At 40.3% G+C, this 22,707-nt stretch overlaps 1 protein-coding gene across 4 annotated transcripts in view; it reads right to left on the reverse strand.

The window, feature by feature from the left end:
- Window positions 1–22,707, reverse strand: part of ARMC8 (armadillo repeat containing 8) — a 103,215-nt gene that overhangs the window by 13,655 nt on the left and 66,853 nt on the right. For all 4 annotated transcript variants that reach the window (XM_052649661.1, XM_052649591.1, XM_052649523.1 and 1 more), the window contains 6 exons: window positions 11,643–11,725; window positions 11,250–11,331; window positions 6,577–6,663; window positions 4,229–4,321; window positions 1,766–1,915; window positions 267–362 (listed from right to left, as the gene is read on the reverse strand). In XM_052649661.1, coding sequence (XP_052505621.1) covers window positions 267–362; window positions 1,766–1,915; window positions 4,229–4,321; window positions 6,577–6,663; window positions 11,250–11,331; window positions 11,643–11,725 — 591 coding nt within the window. The remainder of the gene's footprint in view (window positions 1–266; window positions 363–1,765; window positions 1,916–4,228; window positions 4,322–6,576; window positions 6,664–11,249; window positions 11,332–11,642; window positions 11,726–22,707) is intronic.

Here is a 22,707-nt window from a genome sequence, read left to right on the forward strand (position 1 = left end):
CTGACAGAGTATATATAGTGCATGACACAGAGGGTAAAACTACAGACTCTGCTCGTGTCTTCTTCCATTCCAGGAGGAAGAATTCTTGAAAAGAGTTTCAGGGATGGTGGAGGGCCTTTTCCTTCAGACCCTTCCTGTGTCTATAGCACTTCTGAACTCAGCACCGTCTTTTGCAACAGAGTGACTCAGGAGGTTCCTAACTACCATTCCTCTTGGTACTCACACTCAAAAGATATTCCTCAAAAAAAGAAAAAGGGAACACATACCTGCTCTTTGACTTCAATGTTATGCTCCCCTTCCAAAATAAGGGTGACAGCTTGCATAATTTGCTTTCCATGAGTACTCATTATTTTATCTATGTGCTGCAAAACAATAGGAAATCCACAATTATCATCTGGAGAACAAAGAAAAAGACAATAGGAAAGAACAGAAGGCTTCCAAAAGTTACACAATACAGTGCAGTACACAATTGCTTCAAAGAGAACACCATGAGTACAGGACCAGAGGCCACAGAACCATGTTTACAAGTATGTTGTTGCTGTTTAGTCATTAAGTTGTGTCCAACTCTTTGCAACCTCATGGACTGCAGCATTCCAGGCTTCTCTGTCCTCCACTATCTCCCAGTTTGCTCAAATTCAAGTCAATTTATTGCATGCTGCTGATGTATTGTGGTTGGTTTTTTTTTTTAATTAAAAAAAATTGAAGGTTTGTGGTAACCGTGTAGAGCAAGTCTATCGGTGCCATTTTTCCAACAGCATTATTTTTAAATTAGACCATGTTAAAAACACATTTTCCTCTTAAGACGTAATGCTTTTTACATGCTTAACAGACTATAGTGCAGTGTAAATGTAACCTTTATGTGCACTGGAAAATCAAAAAAGTTCTTGTGACTTGTTTTATTGCAGTGGTCTGGAAACCAAAACCAGCAGCATCTCCAAGGTGTGCCTGTATTATGTTGTGAAGCTATATTTTGCCTTCAATTTTTTGCTGTTGATGACTTCAAGATGAAGATAGCAGAGACTTGGCCTGACAATATAGAACTGCAATCACTGAGGATTCTTGAGGCCAAAGATACTAAATAGAAAGGAAGCTAAAAAATGGATGGGGAAGGAGGAGAAGCCAGGGACCTGGAAAATAGGGTGTAGATTTACTAATACTCTTTTGGGGCACAAATGTACAGAAAGCACTCTGAACACAAGTGATACACGCAGAAGGGAACCAGCCATGTTTCTTTACTTGCTTGAAGGCCACTGACCCTGCTGCTTAGGGAACATTAGAGAACAGCAAGAAAGACCTCACAACAAGGCTCAGCCTCTCCTGCTCTGACATATGCCCACTGCTCTCCAGGCTGACACCTCTAGAGGTCAGTCCAGTCAATGTGGGCAAGGAGATGGCACTGAGGAGTCTCTCAAGGGACAGAAGCTCAGGCCCCAGAGAGAAGTGATTTAGGCAGATGAGAAAACCCATTCTGGCTGGCAAACCAAGTCAGAATAAAGCAACAGAGGCAGGCTCCCTGCTTCTAGCACGTAGGACCAAGAAGGGGAGACAGGACAGGCAGTGCAGGAGTGGAGGCCACATGATGAAGCAGCTCCAGAACGCCTAGGAAGGTGACAGGTCTAAATATTAGCTCCTGGCTTCTCTGACAAGGGGCACGCCTTCGATCATAAGTTCTGGGCAGATGTTGATGGGAGCAGAGAGGCAGGGCAGCGCTCTGTAATATATATGCCAGGCTAGTTAATTTGGAAACTGGGGTGGTTTTACTTACAGGGCGAGTAGAGAGTAGGTTTCTAAGAAGTCCCAATGTCTTCATCAGCACATTCAAATCTGAATCTGATAATAACCGGAAGAGCTGTTCAGTACTCAAGCTTCGCAAAATATCTGCTTTTATTTTTTGTTCAGCCTGAAATGCCATATTCTGGAAGGATTAAAGAAGTTCCAAGAATCACATCTACATTTACTTTATTAAATTATATTTTAATGGTAATTCTGATAATTTTCAAAGTATAAACAGAATCTGCAGGAAATCCTTAAGGATAAGTCACATTATTTTTCTAATTCTTGTTTATCACCTATAATTCTGTCTGTCAAGAGAAAAGTTAACTGTCACTCCTATACATACTCCTCAATGAGAAATACGACCACTTTCTGACATGGCATTTTCATGTCTTAAGATTTCTCAAATAAATACAAAATCTACTATTATAATTTTTAAAATTTCATTTATTTAGTTCAATTTATTTAAACTGTAAAAACAAAACAGTTCACCCATTTCTCCCACCCCCACCCCCACCTCTGGAACCACCAATCTGTTCTCTGTATCTATGAGCTTGGTTATTATTTTTGAGAACACCCTTCTGGCTATCAAGTTGCTGTCTGTGTACTTCAATAACAAAACGACTGCTAACGACTATACTGTGACAAGCACTTTGAGAAAGACTTCAAGCTGCTCCTCTATTATGCGTGAAAATAAACAGCAGGTTTTGTTAACTTTACTGGCACAAACCACCTACTGCATTCACAGATCTCTGTTACTGCTGATATGGTTGGCCATACCATGCAGGAGGTTCTCGGGGGTGGAGATGTACCCAAGACCAGCAGCCCCAGATGGCCAGGAGCTATTTTGCTCCTTTTTCTCCTTTCTGGACATATTATAGATTATCCTAGCTTAACCTGAGGCTATAACAACAAGTCTGAAGGAAAAAAAAAAAAAGGCAAATTCCAAATAATTCATAAATCAACTTCTGGTTTAAAAATCACTTGTAAACTAGAGACTTAATATAATATGTGGTTATTGCCCTCCAGGAACTTTTTGAAATTAAGGATCTAAGACATATGAAAGATGAAATTCCAAATACAGGCAACATGTCAGAGCAAAAAGAGTACTGGGTTAGGTGTCAAGAAACCCAGGCCAAAGAGAATTCCAAGGTTTTATATTCTGTGAAAGAGAACATAACAACTGGTAATAAGGAGATTGATGAGAGTAAGACAGTTAATATGAATTTGAAGAGTGGGGTAAGTTTAGTTTTCAGAATTAAAACTGTACTTGTCAGAGAGCCCTCAAATGAAGTCCCATTAGCCATTGAAGTGACAACCTGGGAAACAGGGAACAATTCTATCTGGATATGCATATTCCAAAGCAATCTCTTCTGTGAGGGGAGCTGAAACCATAAGAGCAGATGAAGTCCCTGAAACTATAGTGTAAAGGGAAGTGGAAACCGGGAAATGAAACTTGGGGGAATGTCTCCTGAGAAAAAGCTTGAAAACGAGGCTGAGTACAAAGTGAGGGGGAAAAAAATTCCTGGGAGTTTCAAGAAAAAGAAGTCCAAAAGCTGTTAGGTTAAGAAGAAAAAGAACTGAATCTGATACACTCAGTGCTTTCCTGAAAGACAATTATTTCCATCCCAAAATTTGGGTGAAAAGACAGCAGACACAACACAGTACCAGAGGATGAACATGGGCCGGGGACAGGCCCAGAACCTGTTTCTAGCATGTATTAGCTGTGAGGCCTAAGATGATTCATTTACCCTCTAAATTCTATTTCTCAATTGTAAGGTGGATCTATACCAATACAATGTAAAATAAAAATAACAGATAGCAAATATAAACTCTTAGGTTAGTTTCTGGCATACTGGATTGAATTATAACTGCTATAATTATGTTTAAAAAATTCATGTAGAATTATGCTTTATTTTCAATTCAATAGATTTATTTGAAAAAATTTTAAGGAAAAATGGTTTTCTGACTTCATAGTTACACAGTTTTAGAACTCAGATTATTACAAGTTATTCACTAGAAACTGCTAAGAAATGATTGAGCATGTACACCCTAACTCTCTTACCTTGTGCAAACTGTTCAACCACTCTGCTTAGTTTTCTCATCTGTAAAATACGTATACTCTAGCTTACTTCACAAAGACGTTTTAAAGGAGACACAAAACCACCCTGTAAAGTACGTAGCTCTACACAGGTATCAATGAGTTCATGATGAGGAAAACTTTTTCCCCCAAATTCTCCTTTTCATAATAAATAGGAGAACCAAGGAACACAGTGGCCAAGAAACTTGCTTATATTCAAATCTGAAAGGTGAATGAAATCTTTTAGGTCTTAAGTCTTTAGAAAACTGAGCCACAAGAGTTAAGATTTTTAAAAAAGAAAATTTCAGACATTTCAAATAAAACATTCTTTAGTTTTAACTTCAGTAACTGCTTTCTCCTCTTTGTGAAACATACCATTAAAGCCCAAATTCCATTCACTCGTAAAGCAGGATTTTCACTTTGGGTTAGTCCACAAAGTAGCTCTACAGCTCCTGATTCTAAAATTGGCTGTGATTGGAAAGGAGAAAAAACAGTTTTAAAGTCAGGTTTGTAAATGAAGTGTATATAATATACACAGCCTGGCACTCTGCCTACGACTTCTTTCCTCCTCTTACCAATTCCAAGCAACCTTCACAAGGCAGGGAGTGAGGTGGCTACAAAAATCACCTTGAGAAGGGTAAGTGTAGGGACAATGACTCTCACAGATCCGAAAGCCAAAGCAAAGCCTGTCGTCTCCCTGTTCCCTAGTCCTGAAACTCAGGAGACACCCTACTTCTGTGTGCGCTCCCTCTTGCCCTCCTGACCTGTCACCTAGCTCCACTCTCTCCCCGCCCTCCTCTGAGACAGCCACTCCCTGCTCTGTTGCAGCATGTGTCCCAGTGCTCTGCACAAACTGTGACTATGACGCGACACGGCTGGTTTAGAACAGAACTAACTTCCTTCCCAACTGTTAATCTTACTCATCAATGTGCTGCAGAATTCAGCTTTTGGAATTACTTTCAGGACTACCTATCAGTTATACAAGCAAAATAGTCTTGTACTTTTATAGTCAACTATAGGTATCAATATTCAGTCAAATATTTTAGGTATTAAATGTGATACATTTTATACCTAAAATAGCATGTGTTAGTCTGACAACTTGCTTTATTTATGATATTTGGCTGAAAATAGGTTTTGATAGTTTCTAAAAAATTCAAACCTTAGAGGACTGATTTACCATCACCAACGAATGCTTGAAAGGTCTATTTTTGAACTGGGTTCTAGAAATGTCTTAAGCAATTCAGACTTGCATACCAAGACAAAGGTCAGTGCCTTTCAAGATGACATTTTTGTAGAAAAATACACTTTACTAGTACAAGCTGTACAGTTAAAAAAAACTTTTTATTTTAAAATAAGTTTAAACTTATAAGGTAGAAAGACCAATTTAAGGAACTTCCATATATTCTTTTCCCACACTCACCAATTTTTAACATGCTGCTATATTTGTTTTATCATTATGTCTCGCATTCTACACACCCATATTCACATTATTTATCCTTTTTCTGAACCATTTAAAAGTAGAATGAAAACATCATGCCACTTTACCCTGAATACCTCAATGAGTATTTCCTAAGAACAAGGATATTCTCTTAGATAACCATAGAACAGTTACCAAATTCAGAAAAACTGACAGTAAAACAGCACTTTTATTGAAACTAGTCCATATTCCAATTGTGTCAACTAGCCCAATAAATGCTTATACCATTTCCTTCCCTTCCAGTTAGGAATCCAGTTTCCTTTTAATACTAAAAAATTAATCATGTTAATGACTCTACACCAGAGCTCACCTACCTTCCTTTCTAGCTACACCCTAAATATTCTGAAGGTAGCTGTTCAGGATGATTAAAAGTGTCACACTGACTGCAACCACATCATCCTCAGCAGAGACAGGCGCTCTGGTGTCCTATCCTGCCTCCCCTTCTTTCAGAACAACTACCAGTCTCTCCCACTTTGTCCCAAGATTTCCGCTTGCTGAATGACAGTCTCTGAACCACCACTTCATTACTAATGTCTTCCTAAATACCAGTCGAAAGCCTGAAGTATTACAGTGCAGAAAAGAACTTCACCAAAATGGGACACTAAATGCATTTAATAACGGATGGTGTCCAAACCTAGCTCATGACTAGGCAGACCAGAGATATTTTAACACTGTAAAACTAATTCTATCAGGTAACCTCTTCCCTTTATTAAAGTTTATTTCCATTTTCTCTATCATAAAAACAATTTATAAAATGCATATAAGGGGGAAAAAAATCCCAAATGTAAACCCTCCCCAAATAAGTACCATTAACATTAAAAAGATTACTTTTCAAAATAAAGCTTAAAAAAAAATTACTTTTCAGTGCCAGCAGTTATCTCCATGCAATGCCATGTAATCTTGGTTTACAAAATTGGGTCTTAATTTATTCTTTAGTAAATATAATTTGAAAACAGTCTATTACTTGTGTAATTATTTTCTATATTTACAATTTTAGACAGTTCAGATTGACTATAAGCTATAATATCTTTAAAATAAACTGCATATGCCAGGCAGAGAAGGGATAACAGAGAATGACAACTATATTTTAAAATTAATTTAATGCCCCCCAACACCCAACATCCAAACAATTCAGAAGTAGTGTTAAATCCCAAGCCTCAAATTTGAATGTCAACTACAGTGAAAATTATTTAACTAAGCTCTAGACTGGGCAGAAGTCATCTAGGAAGAGAAAATCAACACTAACCTCTTTGCTTGGAGAGAATTCAAGAAGGAGATTACATAGCATGGACGATGCTACTACTAGGATTTCATCTGGTGCATTTTGTAAAACCTATGGAATTAAAAAAAAGGATACTATTAACAGTTTGCAATCGTGCAGGTGAGATCATCAGAATAAATGAGAACAAAAACAATTTATCTTTTAATCTGATTTCTCATCTTGGAGAGAGAGGAAAGATCCACCTGACACTGAGTGAGACTTCACCTAGTGCTGTCCTTATGACTGACTAGGGCCCTCAGGTCTGTCTTGCTGGACAACTACAGCTCATTGCTACATGGAAAAGGAGATAGACACGAGTCAGGGATGGGGTGCTCTATGCAAAAAGTCTGAAGACCAGAGAACTGCTCTGAGGCAAGTTAACCCAATTGATTCCACCACATCAGGCATTTATGAAACCACAGAACTGCCCGAGGGCCTGAGCCTTTCCATTGCTTCTGGAAGGACCCATCTGAACAGGAATGTGGATAGATCAAACTACGACATAGGAAGAGCAAGGTGAAGAATTGGTTCTCAGGACTGGAATCACATAGTCCTGGTTCCAACCGTCACTCCTCCACTTCTTAGACGTGTGAACTTAAGCACATTTCTTAACCTCTCTGAGACTTCACAACACTTCCTTGATGGGAATATTTAAGATTAAATGTCATCTGCTGAATAAGGGAAGTGGCATAGCATGGAAATAAGAATGCAGAATGCCTGAATGCAAATTTCAGTTCAACTACTTATTAAGTTTATGAATTTCTTGCCTGTAAAATGAGGATAATAACAGAGTCTGCTTCAGGGATTTGTATGAAAATTAATACATAAAAAGATTTTTAGAGCAGAAACTATCACACAGTAATGGCTACACAAAAATAAGGTTTTAAAAAAGGTAACTCCTTGCCATAATTGCTATCAGGCACAATATCAGACTCATACAAGTTATACAGCAAACTATCATGGACTCCTGCTGAACTTAGAGAAGACAACACAGCCTGATGACAAAGGTTAATTGCCATTAGTTATTATCAGAACCCCTTCTTTCTAGATTCAAAGAGAGAAGGCTTCATAAGCACCACCAGTTATATGCCATATCCACTTCAAAGAAATCCTTTGCACTTGGAATCAGACCAGAATCAGGCTTATGACCCCAAAAGGAATCCTAGGAGTTCTAATTACACAAAATGGAAATGGATCATTAAAAAAAAGAAAAAATTCAGAGAGTTAAATGATTATCTGCTTTCTTCAGCTAAATCAAGTCTGAAGTTCCCATGTTAAGAACAAACAAGAATTACAAAATCAAAGCAATTCTCCTAAAATACTGTGTTTTAAGTCTCCTGTGAATTGTTAGCTGGGTGATAAAGATCAAATCTCATATACTATGGCTGGCCAATCTCTGTGTTTGCCATAATCTACTCTAAGACTCTGTTCACACTTCCTTTCCCTTGCCATGTCCTTCCTACATCTCTATCCATGCTTTAAAGTCATCTTCTTCCAGAAGCCTTCCTGAAGCCCTTCCAAAAAGAAGTCATTCTATATTCCTGAGTTCACTGCTATTGTCTGTGAGCTCCCTTAGGGCCCGTATTACTGTCCACTATTCAAATTCTTTGTGCAGCCCTGCCAATCTTCTTTCCTACTTACAAACTAAAGCTTTTTGAAAGAATAATCTATAATATCTATAGTTTAATTTATCCAGGCCTAAGTGGCACTGCACAAAGTGGGCACTCAAAGAATGCTTATGAATTAAGAGAAATAATGATTTTCTAAAATTATACTACTTAGAATCATTGAAATAAGTGAATGTCAAACAAGGCTTTAAAAAGTTGCTTTGTTTCTGGTCTATGTGTTCAGGAATTTACAATAATGTGAATTCAGGGTAGTGTATTTTGGGAGGAAGGGACATTCTGGGTCTTGTTAAGAAAAAAAAAAAACTTTCAACATGTGTAGTTTTAAAAAAAAGAACCAGTAATAAATAGTTACTACTTGTTTCACAAAGTTGCTTTACTTTTATGATTCATTTTAAAAATATATTATTTGTTTTACAGATATTCATGTGCTTTTACCAGGTTTTATTCTCAAATTAGATACCACTAAATGATAAAACAGAAGACATGCTAGAAAAATTCAAGAAATTCTTGAGAGCATTTACTCAGTACAGTATCAGATATAACACATGAAATTTAGAAGCTGACATCCAACACTGACCAAATAGAATTTCACCAAAATAATAATCCACAAATGAAAGTTTTAGTTAAAACTGAATGCCTACTCTTCTATAGTTTGCTAAGTTACTTCAGTCGTATCCGACTCTGTGCGACCCCATGGACTGCAGCCACCCAGGTTCCTCCATCCATGGGATTTTCCAGGCAAGAGTACTGGAGTGGGTTGCCTTCTCCTGTAACTGCATAGTGATACACCAATTCAACTTACTGCTATGGGGGAAAAACACCATTTAATGAGACATGAAGACAAAGCACAAACCTGACTAAGGGCACACACGCTGTGGACCACAGCACAACTATGACCAGAGCAAGTGGGGGGACGGGCGAGGGGAGAAGGATGGGTAAACTACAGCCTTGGGGGCTGGGTGGGGGGGCAGTCTGGATTGACGACGACTAAGCAGACAACAGGATGAGACAGGAAATCAAAACCAATGATGAAAGCAGACACACCGTCAGAGAACTCCAACAGCAAGGAAAACATACGGAACTGTTCCTTAACAAATACTCAGAAAGAAATCAAGCATGAAACCACAGAGAAATCGTCAAAGAATTTTAAATATCAACTAATTAGCCGATGATGCAAATTATAAAAACTGTGTCAAAAGACCACAAAATGGACTAGTTACCACTTCACAGGCCGCTAAAATGATTCACGGTTAATTTAATTATAAGCTGACTAACAATGCAGCTAACATGAAATGGGTTGTAACAGAAAAAAGTGATAATACAAGTCCAGTTACAAAGCTGAGTGTTGTACACGTGATTTCATGGGGTAAATAGCAATGCACTCACAAAACCCAAGCTAAACACGCAAGAAAGCTGGAACGTGTGCTTTAGAGCTGCACACTCGGTCACCAAAAGCCCTAGGTCGTCATCCCATTTTTAGACTCAGAAAAGTGAGGCAGCCCGATGTCTTCCCTGGGGCCCTGGGCTTTTAACCTGGTTTCACATGCTAATCAACATTTAAAAACACAGTTTGCTAATCAACATTTAAAAACACAGACAAGAAAAACGGGGAAAAGAATCAATAGACATGCAAGCAATCTCTGAACTAAGAAAAACCTAAAAGTACCTGAAATAAATCACTCATTTATTTTCAGGCTTTTAATACTATACTTTAAATGTGCAAAAATAGTAATAGTTTGATGGTAATTATACCCACATGTACCCAAGTGCACAAATCCTTTTAGACTGCTCACCCAACTTGTGCCCAGGCAGAACTAGTCAGAAACCACTTCTGATTCATATGATAGAGGGGTACTGAGCTGAGTAATCAGAAAATGGCTCCAGAGAAAATATCTGGAAGTTATTTTGGGAAATAGGAGAGCACTTTAAAAAAATCTTGAATGGACAGAATCAATAAACTAAGATGAAGCTGCTACAAAAAAGGTACAATCTAAGAACAAGGAAGAGTGGCAACAGTAAACTCCCTTTCCTGGGGAAGGCACTGGCCCAACCCTTCCAGTTGGTGCCCACCTTCCACCCGGTACCCACCATGCACCCTCCACTGCAGTCCTGAAGGCGTGCTCAGTCCTCCTTCACACACCACACGTAATGTTTCTGCTCTTCAGGCTGTTTCTCTCTAGGTAATCCTCCTGCCTTCCTTCTGCCTTCAAAGTCACTTTAGAATCTGACAGAAGCCTCCCCCAACTATTCTGACTAACTCTACCACACAGAAGCCTCTACTGTTACCGAGGCTTTAAGCTGAGGGCAAGAGCTCTGTAGTACAAATTTTTGGTAGACTTACTGTGCCTGGAGGCTTTCACAGTAGGTACTAAAAAGCAAAACAAAAAGCCAAAAACTTAGACAAAAAAATGTGCAGATCAAATGCAAAGTATACAGTTGCTTAAAAAAAAGAAAAGAAAAAAGATGGTGAGACCACAGTGACTTGTGGTTCTGTAATGTATGAGGGATAACATTATTAGCAGAAATCTGATGCATATTCTAAATCTCAATTCAGATAATTCTTTGACCTAAACCACCCTTTTTTGTGTGTGTACCCTCAAAGGAAAGACCTTTAGGTCTTAACAAAGAAGTCTTTCTGGAGTGGAGAGGCAGGAAGTAACAACTTTTAAAAAATATTAAGGGAGTGCCAAAGGACTAAGAACAGGTTATATCTGTAAATGTCTGATTCCTTTCTTTTTTAATAAACAAAAATCACAAAGATGACTCTGGATATAAGTCTAAAAAGTAACTGAAGTTTTATTTAATGAAAGAAAGCCAGGTGTGTACTTCCCTTGTCATACATGAGATGCTGACCTCAGAAACACAGTCTGCGTGTTCTAAAGAGGCTTAGAACATCAGATCTGAGGAGATAAATGTTCACAATGCTTTAACATAAAAATCAGACACACTCTTAGATCAGGGAGAGCTGTCAGCTACCTTGCCCACAGTGGGTCTGCGGGAATAGGTGTGGACTTGATGTTTTCTTCTTACCTTCATTAAAGGTTTCCACACAGCATGATCCTGGAAACTGGTTCGAAGCTGCTGCACAGATCTAGATAAACTGTGCAAACATCTACAAAGAATAATCAAAATTAGCTTCACAAGAAGCCAAAACTTTTCCTTTTAAAACACACTGCTGGGCATTGCACAATTACTAATATACATTTCAAGTTTATCTACACACATCGTTAATTCAACTACTTCAGGACTTCATGGGCTTTTCAAGCTAGCTTCTCTGTTAAATAGTGTTACACACTGTACGAATTCACCTGAGAATACGGTCAAGTAACATTTGGATTCTGTGCTTACTCGGTGAAGGTCCGGAAAGGAAAAAGGTTAAACACATGGCAAAGGATTTTTATTCAGGCCATTTAAAGCTCATACCTGACGGCAGCTAACCGCACCTTGACACTAGACTCAGACAAGCCAGTCACAATTCGGTCCATCATATTTTCAGTCTCAATGATCTGGAGAAAAAGGTTAATGCTGCATAAATAACAACACGAAGATGACAAACTTCACTGCTTGTAAATGCAAGTATGTTAATGTCCATTTTACGTTTAATGTTGTTTTTAGCAAGAGTTTTGGCCTCTGGAACAATCACTTTGCAGTGGGGGCAGACAGCTGATCAGAAAGGTGTGACTACCCCACCAAGGAACTGCCAGGCGGAATCGTAGGCGTAAAGGGCAGATTACGTTTTCTTTATTTTTAAAGACACTTAAAACAATAATTACATGTGATAAATAGTGTGGAGGCGTTGCATAAATAGTTTTGAGAAAAAGCAAGATATAACTGAACTACCACTGGGCAGCTTCCTGCCAGAGTGAATTTTTTGAAAAATCATGGTCCACACTCAGTCCTTAAAAAATCTGTGGGTTTCTGACAGAGCCATCCTGTGGCCACTCTCTTACCAAGCAAACTGAAACTAAGATAAATATTTAGAAAAGTAATCTTTACCAACTTTCATTGTAGCATTAAGTCCTGCTACTTGTAATCATTACAGTCATGAAGCTTTATTATTTTTTAAATTTAGAAAAAAGACAGCCTATGATTTTCCAATGTAGAGGCACAAAATAGTATGTGGAAGAAATTAATTTGTGTGGTCCTATGAAAAAGCAGCATAGTAGAAAAAGAGCTAATGCAATCATAACACAAATATTAACAAAAACAACTACTATTTGTTGAGCACTTCTATGTGGCAGGCATTGTGCTAATAAGTATGTTACATTCTGAGAATTAAGCCTTTTGTAGGCACTATTATTCCCCATCAGCACATTAGGAAATTGAGGAGTCTAGATAACTGAGAGTTTGCCTAGCATCACAGAGCTGAGATAGGAATCCAGGCATCAGACTCTGGAGCCCTCATGCGCAGCCACACTTGTAATACTGCCATGGTCAGAGAAGGGGTGGGTCTGAGCTCGTCAGGTAGCTCCCAGTGCAGGCAACACGACTGGAGTCATTACTTTCACCCGGGAGAACACCCGGCTGGGGAAACATGTGCAAAGATCACCTGTGGAGTTTAATAAATTCCCAGGTCAATTAAATCACATTCTCTGCACTGGGACCAAGCACCCATATGTTTTTAGAAAGCTCCTTGGTTAGAGTCTAGTGTGCAGCAAGGTTGAGGGTCACTGACCTAGACTAAAATGAGAGGCGTTAGAAGCCTGACTTCAGAAGAGGACAGGGTGGGAAATCTCAGGATGTTCAAGCCAAACGGGAAGAGAAGAAAACAGAATTGAAATGAACGGTGCCTAGGAGAAAGACCATCAACTATTAAGGACAGGCAACCACACTGCAGTCATAGGGCAGGAGGAATGCTCATTTTAAAAAAGAAAAAAAAAGTAATGATTTGCAGGTTCCAAAGTGGCTGATGAAAACATACATGTTGATCTATTTCTCACCCTAGACCAAACCTCATCTCAGCCTTACCTTTGTGCACATCCGCCTCTGTCCTCACTGTCATCTCCAGCCCCTGAACACCACCCTTCTCACTGTCTACTGATCAACCTAACCCTCATATATCTTCTCTTTGACCTGGATGTCATGCTCAGATACTCCACATAGTAGACTCCTTTCCACTATCCTCCCACCACTCAGTTCTGCTTCAGATCCCCAAATGCTGACTATTTACAATAGCCAGGACACAGAAGCAACCTAGATGTTCACAGAAAGATGAATGGATAAAGAAGATATGGTACATATACACAATGGAATATTACTCAGCCATAAAAAGGAACAAATTTGAGTCAGTGGTAGTGAGGTGGATGAGCCTAGAGCCTGTTAGACAGAGTGAAGTAAATCAGAAAGACAAAAACAAATATTGTATATTAACACATAAATATGGAATCTAGAAAAATGGTACTGATGAAAACTATTTGCAGGGAAGCAATGGAGACGCAGATGTAGAGAAAAGGCTTGCGTACATAGCAAGGAAAGGAGTGGGTGGGACGAATGGAAAAAGTAACACTGACATATCCACTCTATTATGTGTAAAACAGATTACTAGTGGGAAGCTGCTGCACAGCACAGGGACCCCAGCCTGGCACTCTGTGATGACTGAGAGGGGTGGAAAGCGGGGAGGAGAGAGAGGCTCAGGAGGCAGGCGACTTATGGATACTTAATGGCTGATTCTTGCTGTTGTATGGCAGAAACCAACAACACTGTAAAGTAATTTTCCTCCAATTAAAAAAAATAAATAAATAACCCTGCTGATATTAGAACAGAAAAACTACCAACCCTGCCTGCCTGGTCCCAGGGCACGCCACCCTGCTCACTGTGGGCCCACGAGCCTCGCACTCTGCTGCAGGAGATACCATTTTTCTCACGATGTTTATCTCCTCCTTCTAGTGCTTCTTATCTCCCTACACCCTCAGTCCCTCTGTGCTCATCTCATTCTCCAAGGACACTGCTTTCTTTCTGGGACACAAGTTGCCTCAACTTCCCTCTTCTCATTAACATGTCTCCATACTTTTCTTCACTCCTGTTGAGGCTGGGTACTTCCAGCTCAAAGCCCTTCTTGCTTCTCCACTCTTCTTGAATCTTTACTCTGCTCTACCCCACTGAGTCCCCTTCCTCTGTCTGCCCCACCTTCCATCCCCACTTCTATTTAAAAGACATAAGTGCCCAAACTTGAGACTTTTCATCCTTTCCCTTCCTTAAATGGACATGCATCCCAAAGCTCTGTTCATCCTCAATCTACATAAATGAAAAGGCTGTGACTTTGAAATCAGCTCGATATGGATACTTCTTTTTCCTGAACTCTAGCTTCATATTCCTAACTGCCTGCTCAATCCAAACTTAACTTCCATGAAGTCTAACCCCTTATGTCCCACACTGAGTTTATCTTCCCTCCTAAATGTGCTCTTTCTCCATGTCTGTCTGTCTGTCACTCTGTTAAAGGTGTTATTATTCTCCCCATTACCCAGGCGCTACATTTGTTAATTCTGATTTCATCTCTTCCTGAAAACCCAATCAAGTGATTTTGCACTCTACACCTTTTATTCCTTCTCTTACTGATCTCACTCCAATAAACTTGTTTTAGGACCTTATTATTATTTCTTTGGGATTACAGCCTTTCCCAAGTTATCTAATCTTCCGTGCTACAGCAACTGTCAAAGACTGCTTGACTAACAGGTTCCTTCAATCAAGCACTAGCCATTGTTCTTGAAAAAGGCAAGGCCAAACCATGGGCCTTTGGCACTGGAAGGAAATCAAAAGTTGGGGCAAAAATCTGGGCACTGAATAGCTAGATGCAGAAGTCTGAAAGCTCCTTCTCCATGACTTGGGAAATAATTCCTACTTAAGAATAAGAAGGGATAACTTGGGAGAAACAGTTCCCTGTATTGAGTGTAATCACATTACCAGAAAATAAAGTGTTGAGGGCTGGGGAAGGCGCAGGGGCAGGGATACCTGATTAAGCTCCCAGACCTGAGAAATACTATTAGACTGGCTCTGCTGCTTAAGAAACCTGGGCACAGTAAATACAGATGTGTAAGAGGCTCCTGGACAATATTTACTGGCCACATCCCAGCAAAGATGGAAATCTGCCAAGGCACAGGACAGGTGTAGCAATCACGTAGACATACAGATCCATTCCTGCATCTGAGCAACTCGCTTGACCTCTCTGGGCCTTCAGGAAAACAAGGGGATACAGCAATAATTATTTTAACTCCAATTCTTTGCAGTCACGGAAATAAAAATCATGTAAGTCTGTCTGGGCAAAACTGCCATGATGTTCAGAAATGACATGGGGAGCCAGGTTGGTTAGAAGAAAATGGAGATAGTGCAGGACAGGGGGACAAAATCAGGGAGCAGGCAAGGAAGGGCAAACAGGACACAGCTCCTATTTACATGCCCGCATTTATCTATTCAGCAAATATCTGTGTGCTCCCTGAGTGCTAGGCATGGTTTTAAAACTTGAAGATACATTGATGGAGGAGAGAGAACCCTTGTTCCCAATAAACTTACAGTGTTGAATAAGCAAGTGTAATCCACTCTTTAATGAGTGCTATGGCACTTGAATCTATGTCAGTAAGAGCACTTTAGGAATGACACAAGTCATGGGGCTAAGGCAAACAGAGCGAAACAAGTGCAAAAGATAAGTAGGAAAAACGCCCATTCTCATGAACAAGAGTTCTATTATCAACTGGGAGTAGACATTAATTCGAGAAGATGTTCTGGCTCAGACCAGGGAACACTGGGGAACTGTGCTAGTGGTCAGTCACTGAAGTACAGAGTGGGGCTTTGAACTTTCTTTCAAGTTTCCTGGGGGCTGTGGTGGCTAACACTTCGGGGATAGAGGGGAGCTATAAGGCAGATGGAAAACCTCACTCCTCATTTAGGATATCAAGTAGCAGAACTATCTGGAAGTATATTCCCTTCAGACTATTGGTCATAGTCTATCAACATGTCTGCAGTAGGAGGCCCAGATTTGTAACTAAATTCATCATAGCGGAACCCTGCTAGGGTTCCAGAAAGCACACTACTTAAGTGTCTGATCTACCTTTTCCATTAAGGTATCAGTCGGGGAGCAAGTTGGTAAAAATGATGCAAAGTCAGAATGCGAATGAATCTAGGTTTCAAACCCCAGAGTGCCCCGAGAGGCTACATGAATGAGCAACAGGATCTAACTGCAACTGTAGCCTTGAGCATACTGAGACATCTACGCAGGAATAAAAGGAGCACTGTAGTGAATACACTAACCAAAATGAGGATTAAAATGTGATTCAGTTCAGTTCAGTCGCTCAGTCGTGTCCAACTCTGCAACCCCATGGACTGCGGCACACCAGGCTTCCCTGTCCATCACCAACTCCCGGAGCTTGCTTAAACACATGTCCATTGAGTCAGTGATGCCATACAACCATCTCAACCTCTGTCATCTTCTTCTCCTCCCACCTTCAATCTTTCCCAGCATCAGGGTCTTTTCCAGTGAGTCAGTTCTTTGCATCAGGTGGCCAAAGTATTGCAGTTTCAACTTCAGCATCAGTCCTTTCAATGAATATTCAGGACTCATTTCCTTTAGGATCGACTGGTTGGATCTCCTTGCTATCCAAGGGACTCTCAAGAGTCTTCAACACCACAATTCAAAAGCAGCAATTCTTTAGCACTCAGCTTTCTTTATAGTCCCAACTCTCACATCCATACATGACTACTGGAAAAACCATAGCTTTCACTAGACGGATCTTTGTTGCCAAAGTAATGTCTCTGCTTTTTAACATGCTATCTAGGTTGGTCATAACTTTCCTTCCAAAGAGTAAGTGTCTTTTAATTTCATGGCTGCAGTCACCATCTGCAGTGATTTTGGAGTCCAAGAAAATAAAGTCTATCACTGTTTCCATTGCTTCCCCATCTATTTGCCATGAAGTGATAGGACCGGATGCCACGATCTTAGCTTTCTGAATGTTGAGTTTAAAGCCGGCTTTTTTTACTCTCCTCTTTCACTTTCATCAAGAGGCTCTTTAGTTCTTCTTCACTTTCTGCCGTAAGGATGGTGTCATCTGTGTATTTGAGGTTACTGATATTTCTCCCAGCAATCTTGATTCCAGCTTGGGCTTTATCCAGCCTGGCATTTCTCATGATGTACTCTGCATGTAAGTTAAATAAGCAGGGTGACAATATACAGCCTTGATGTACTCCTTTCCCAATTTGGAACCAGTCTGTTGTTCCATGCCTGGGTCTAACTGTTGCTTCTTGGAGATAGGAAAAAGTGCGGAATCAAATCCAGAGGAATAATTTTCAGGTCACCTGGGAAGAAGCTTGCAGTGGCCACTGCCATAGTAGCTCTCTGGCCCACGTGAAGGTCTAACAGAGCACTGGATAGCTTCTCAGATGTGGGGCTGGAAAGCCAAATACAACAAAACACATTCTCCAAGGTGTCTTTCAACGACCCTAGTACTGTGCTGTCAAGTTGATAATGATGGACAGCCAGTCCTAGTCCCTGCAAAGGATCTTTAGGTCTTTCCAGGTATAAGAGCAATGCTAAGTGGGGTCTGAAGTTGTTCTGCCTCATGGTTCTTGGAGATTCCTCACCATAGCTCAGCAAATATGCCCTGTGGCATAGCTTGTTGAATCTGTTCTAAGAGAGAGATACACAGACATTGCATCTGGCCAGGAGGAATATTATTTAATGGACTGAATCCTCAGAGTGGAGTCATCTCTCTTTCCCTGCTCTTCAAGGGGACTGGTTTGTACATTTAACTACAGAATTAAAGCATATAAAAAATGCTGTACCCTAAACTGACCACATTTGAGGTCAGTGGGCTAGGTGCTATGTACCCTCTGCTGGTGTCTTCATCACTACGTGCTTTTGGTAAGCTTTTTGTCTCTGACACTGGAGCTCTCGTAGGGGCAGATGAAGATCTACTGGAATAGCATGTGAGACCCCTGTTTTGGGACAGGAGATCCCTATTGCCTGGGGGAGAGAAGGGGTCAGCCTAGAGGGTCAGGGGGAAAATGTAGAACCCAGGTTATCCTAAGGCAGAGGTGCATGGCATACAAGGGAATATTACCAAGTTAAAGGTGAAAGTGAAAGTCGCTCAGTCGTCAGACTCTTTGCAACCCCACATGGCCTTGGCTTAAAAGGGAATTCCCCAGCCCTCCATGAGCTCTAGTGGATCTATAACTTAGCTGTGGCCAAGTCATAAACCACCTCTTTCTCAGAAAACTGAAGAACTGAAGAGTCAGAGAGCTAAAAACAAAACAAGACACAGCTACTCTTCCAGCAAGACCCAGGATGAAGCATTTGCCAAGTACTACAAACTTCAGAGTGGACTTTGAACTTGATGAAATCAGATGAAGACGTGGAAATGGAAACCAGGCAGATTCTTAGCAGTGTCACCAAACTTCTTGGACAATTCAAAGCAGGTGGGCTCAGTTATTTATGCTAATGTGCACAATGGCCAGATAAACACAAGTTAATTCCAAATGGGCTTCTGCGAAAGGTTCCTAGAAAGAGTTCCAACAGAGGATAACAAAACAGAACTGTCCAGAAAGAGCGAAGACTTGGAATCAAACTTTTAAGTCAGAAGACACTGCCGTCTAAGATGGTAAAGTATCAAATCCAGAAAGTCTAGTTAAGGCAGCAAGGACTAAGCAGTCAAGCAGACTGTAGCACAAGGAGGTCAGGGAGAAAAAGTAGGTCTGGCAAGGGAAAAGGATCTACAAGAGCCCTGAATCTGTTATGTCAACACTTCAGTCTCACAAGTGTCAGTCTCAGGGCGCACACTTGGGCCTTCCTACTTGGGGCCATTTACATAAGGTCCAGCCCCTCATCTAAGTTATCTTTTTAAAAGATGAGCCCTGTGAACACAAGATCAGGTGACAGTGCAGTTGACTGGCTTTGGAAATGAGGTAAAGGCTGGGAGGATGAAAAGGGGTTAAGAGGTAACAAAGTAAACACTGGGATGAGGTAAGTACAGCCAGCTGATCTGGCAGACTGAGTAGCATTTGCAGCGGACTGGAGAGGGATCTATTCCTACAAGTAGAAAATCAAACTTGTCCTAGGTTTTAGGATGTGAGCATACTGATTTTGCCACAGAATACTTAACTAAAGGATATGCTGCCATGCATATCATGGAAATGCTCGAGCACTTAATATTTATAACTCCTGAGTACATCTTCATGCCATTACTCCTTTTTAAAAACAAAGCAAAACAAACAAAATCCCCCAACAGTACATGGCCCTCCATGAATCAAGCAAGGGCAGCTGCAATGCTAGCTCTTAAACGGGTTCAGCTGGAAACCCGACCCTCTTACTGCATTCCCATGGCATTAATGGCAGCAGACACAACTTTCTGAAAGAACTAAATGAACTTATGGCTGTTAATTTTTACTTGAATAATGTTCAAATCTACACAGGTTTTGGAAATAAACTCTGTAAAGGTTTTAAAATCTACAGAGGCCTTAGAAATAAATTTCTTTATTGACAATGAGGTCTTCAAAGTTCAGAAAGATTAAGTCACTGATTCAGGTTCTCTAGGCAAATTTGGGGCAGAGCTGACAAGTCAACTCCACCCGATTTTTCCGGCTTCTAGTTTGAGGTCCTTTCTGCTCACTGTGCTTAAGGATGAGATATTTGCTTAGCCTCAGTTATGAGGTTGAGGCCTGAGTTTGAAAATTAGGAATGAAGAGAACTTAAAAGTCTTCAGGGTTGTAGGAACTACAGATTACCTATTGACATCCTAGGCCAATGAAGATTAGTATATACTATACAAGGCAAGAGAGGGCATTGTTAATAAGATAGACAAAGATAACAGAAAAGGTCCAATTCACACCTACATGAAAGAAAAATGACAAGTCATTCAGCCTGGGTTGGGAGTATAAATGCCAAAGGTCAGAGAGGTTGCAAGTCAATGAAGAAAAGTTGAGAGAACACTGTGAAGAAACCAGAAGAGTGAGTTCCACTGACTGTGAAATTCAATTCCCTTATAATCTGCTCTCCATTCTAGAATCAGGACCCAGCTTCAGCAGATACCAACTAAACAGACCAATATTCTACTGTTCTTAGGCTGCAAGCCCTACGTGCTCTGGATGAGACCTGCAGGTTTTCCCCAACGACAGCCTATTCTGTCATATTTTTGCCACTGTTCCATACAAGATTTCCTGACATTTTCCTCTGCTGTTGCTGCTGCTAAGTCGCTCCAGTCGTGTCCGACTCTGTGCAAACCCATAGACGGCAGCCCACCAGGCTCCACCGTCCCTGGGATTCTCCAGGCAAGAACACTGGAGTGGGTTGCCATTTCCTTCTCTAATGCGTGAAAGTGAAAAGTGAAAGCGAAGTCACTCAGTCGTGTCAGACTCTTAACAACCCCATGGACCACAGCCTACCAGGCTCCTCCATCCATGGGATTTTCCAGGCAAGAGTACTGGAGTGGGTTGCCACTGCCTTCTCCGACATTTTCCTCTAGCAAATATTTAAAGAAGAAAGGGTAATTTTTTACCGGAGACTTTTTTTTTCCTCTAAAATATACACAGTTTCTCTAAAGACAGATTACTGATCAAAACATTATATCCTGGAGTCTCAGTAAACATTTTACAAGGCATTTCTTCCCTTCTCTCAGTCTTCCATGGCTCATTTCCACATTCATACCAAACTTCTCTAACCCCACAATCTTGGGAGACAGGGGGTTGGGGGAAATAGTATACGTCCTCTCAGCCAGAGAAACTGAAAACCAAACATCATAAGAGTTGATCTGCAGGGCCTCCTTTTGGTCCTTTCTCTTGAAGGCACTGAACTAAATTAACATCTAAGCTCTCCTGCAGGTCCAAGCCTGGGAGCAGTATCACTGCCTTAGGAGTGGAGGACAAAGAGGAGGGGTTTCTTAGGGTGGGCCTTCTGTATTTCATTCTTGCTTTTAAGCCTCTTTAAGTGGCATTTTGTAATTTCTACCTCTGGACCTTTTTATCTTCTTAAAATGAAAGTAGCTCAGTCATGTCCGACTCTTTGTGACCCCATAGATTGTAGCCCACAAGGCTCCAGTGTCCACGGAATTCTCTGGGCAAGAATACTGGAGTGGGTAGCTGTTCCATTTTCCAAGGGATCTTCCCAACCCAGGGACTGAACCCAGGTCTCCCATACTGCAGGCAGATTCTTTACCGTCTGAGCCACCAGTGAAGCCCAAGAATACTGGAATGGATAACCTATCCCTTCTCTGGGGAATCTTCCTGACCCAGCAATTGAACCAGGGTCTCCTGCATTGCAGGCGGATTCTTAACAGCTGTGAAACTTCATTTATGGTAAGTGTTTAAAAGAAACACTCAAAAGTTCTAAACTTTTCTACACTGTAGAGAAAAAAATAGGAGAACTCTCTTGGCCCAAACTGTCCTTTTCTTGAAACCAAAAATATAAATACAGCATGTGAGAAATACTTGTAACATCTAAAAACTGATCAACACTTCCTCAGTCAAAAACATATTTCTCTACACATAAGAGTTCAATTTTAAAAGTTCAACCACTAGCTTTATGGCAGAACAAAACCTAAACAGCTGCTGAGTTACACTTTTGTTTTAGCACACAGACAAAACCATTATAAGTGACTATTCAAACAACAGAACTAGAAACTTCCCCTCCCTCTCCTACTGGGTTTCAGGGGTTTGAATGATGTGCTGCCCCAAGAACCATGCAACACAATGGCTCGCTCAGCCCCTGCTCCTCAGCACAAAGCTGTGCACGCAACAGTCTTAAATATCCTACAGGTTGGCTGCCTGACTTCTGATGTCCAGACATACACAATTTACTCAATAAATACAAGCATAGTTATCTATCAAGTACTGTGTTTATGGAGCTTACATTCTAGTTATGAACATTACAGCTTGATAAGAGAGAACTACTAAAAGATTTCAAAATGCTGCCTCAAGTTCAAATCTATTCCATAAGGAAGCTGTCTACAAAATAAAATTCTGAGATGACATCATTAACTCTGGATGCTTCCTTTCCAGAATATTAATTTACAGTGTAGTCATATCAAGATAGTGGCCTTAGAAACTAACAGCTTCAATGGATGCAGAAGGAAAACAGATATGGAGATATTTTATTTCTTAATATCTTAGAAGGAAAAGATGACAATGTTTTTAAGTAAACTTCTTTATAATATATAAATGGACTTCAACTACAGTCTTATTTTAATCATATCTAGGTGGATCACAGCAAAAGTGGCTTTCAATGTAGATGAGACTTTTTACACACACATGAGGCGCTAGAATTACTACACAGCAATTTAGTGTCTCATTCCTTAACTGCTTTAAGTTGTAGGCTACCACAAGCTACATATGAGTCTAGTGCTTTATTCTTGGGAATACAGGACGAAGTATATCATAAATGCCAGATGAATAAATGGATGTGATTAATGCATCTCATTATTCACTCTGTACCAAAAACTATGTGAGAGAAAAAACACATTTCCTGAATCTTATACTTTGCAACCACTTAATACAGATGATCAAGTTTTCTGAA

This window comes from Budorcas taxicolor, chromosome 1 (assembly GCF_023091745.1).
Source record: "Budorcas taxicolor isolate Tak-1 chromosome 1, Takin1.1, whole genome shotgun sequence".
NCBI classification, from domain to species: Eukaryota; Metazoa; Chordata; class Mammalia; order Artiodactyla; family Bovidae; genus Budorcas; species Budorcas taxicolor.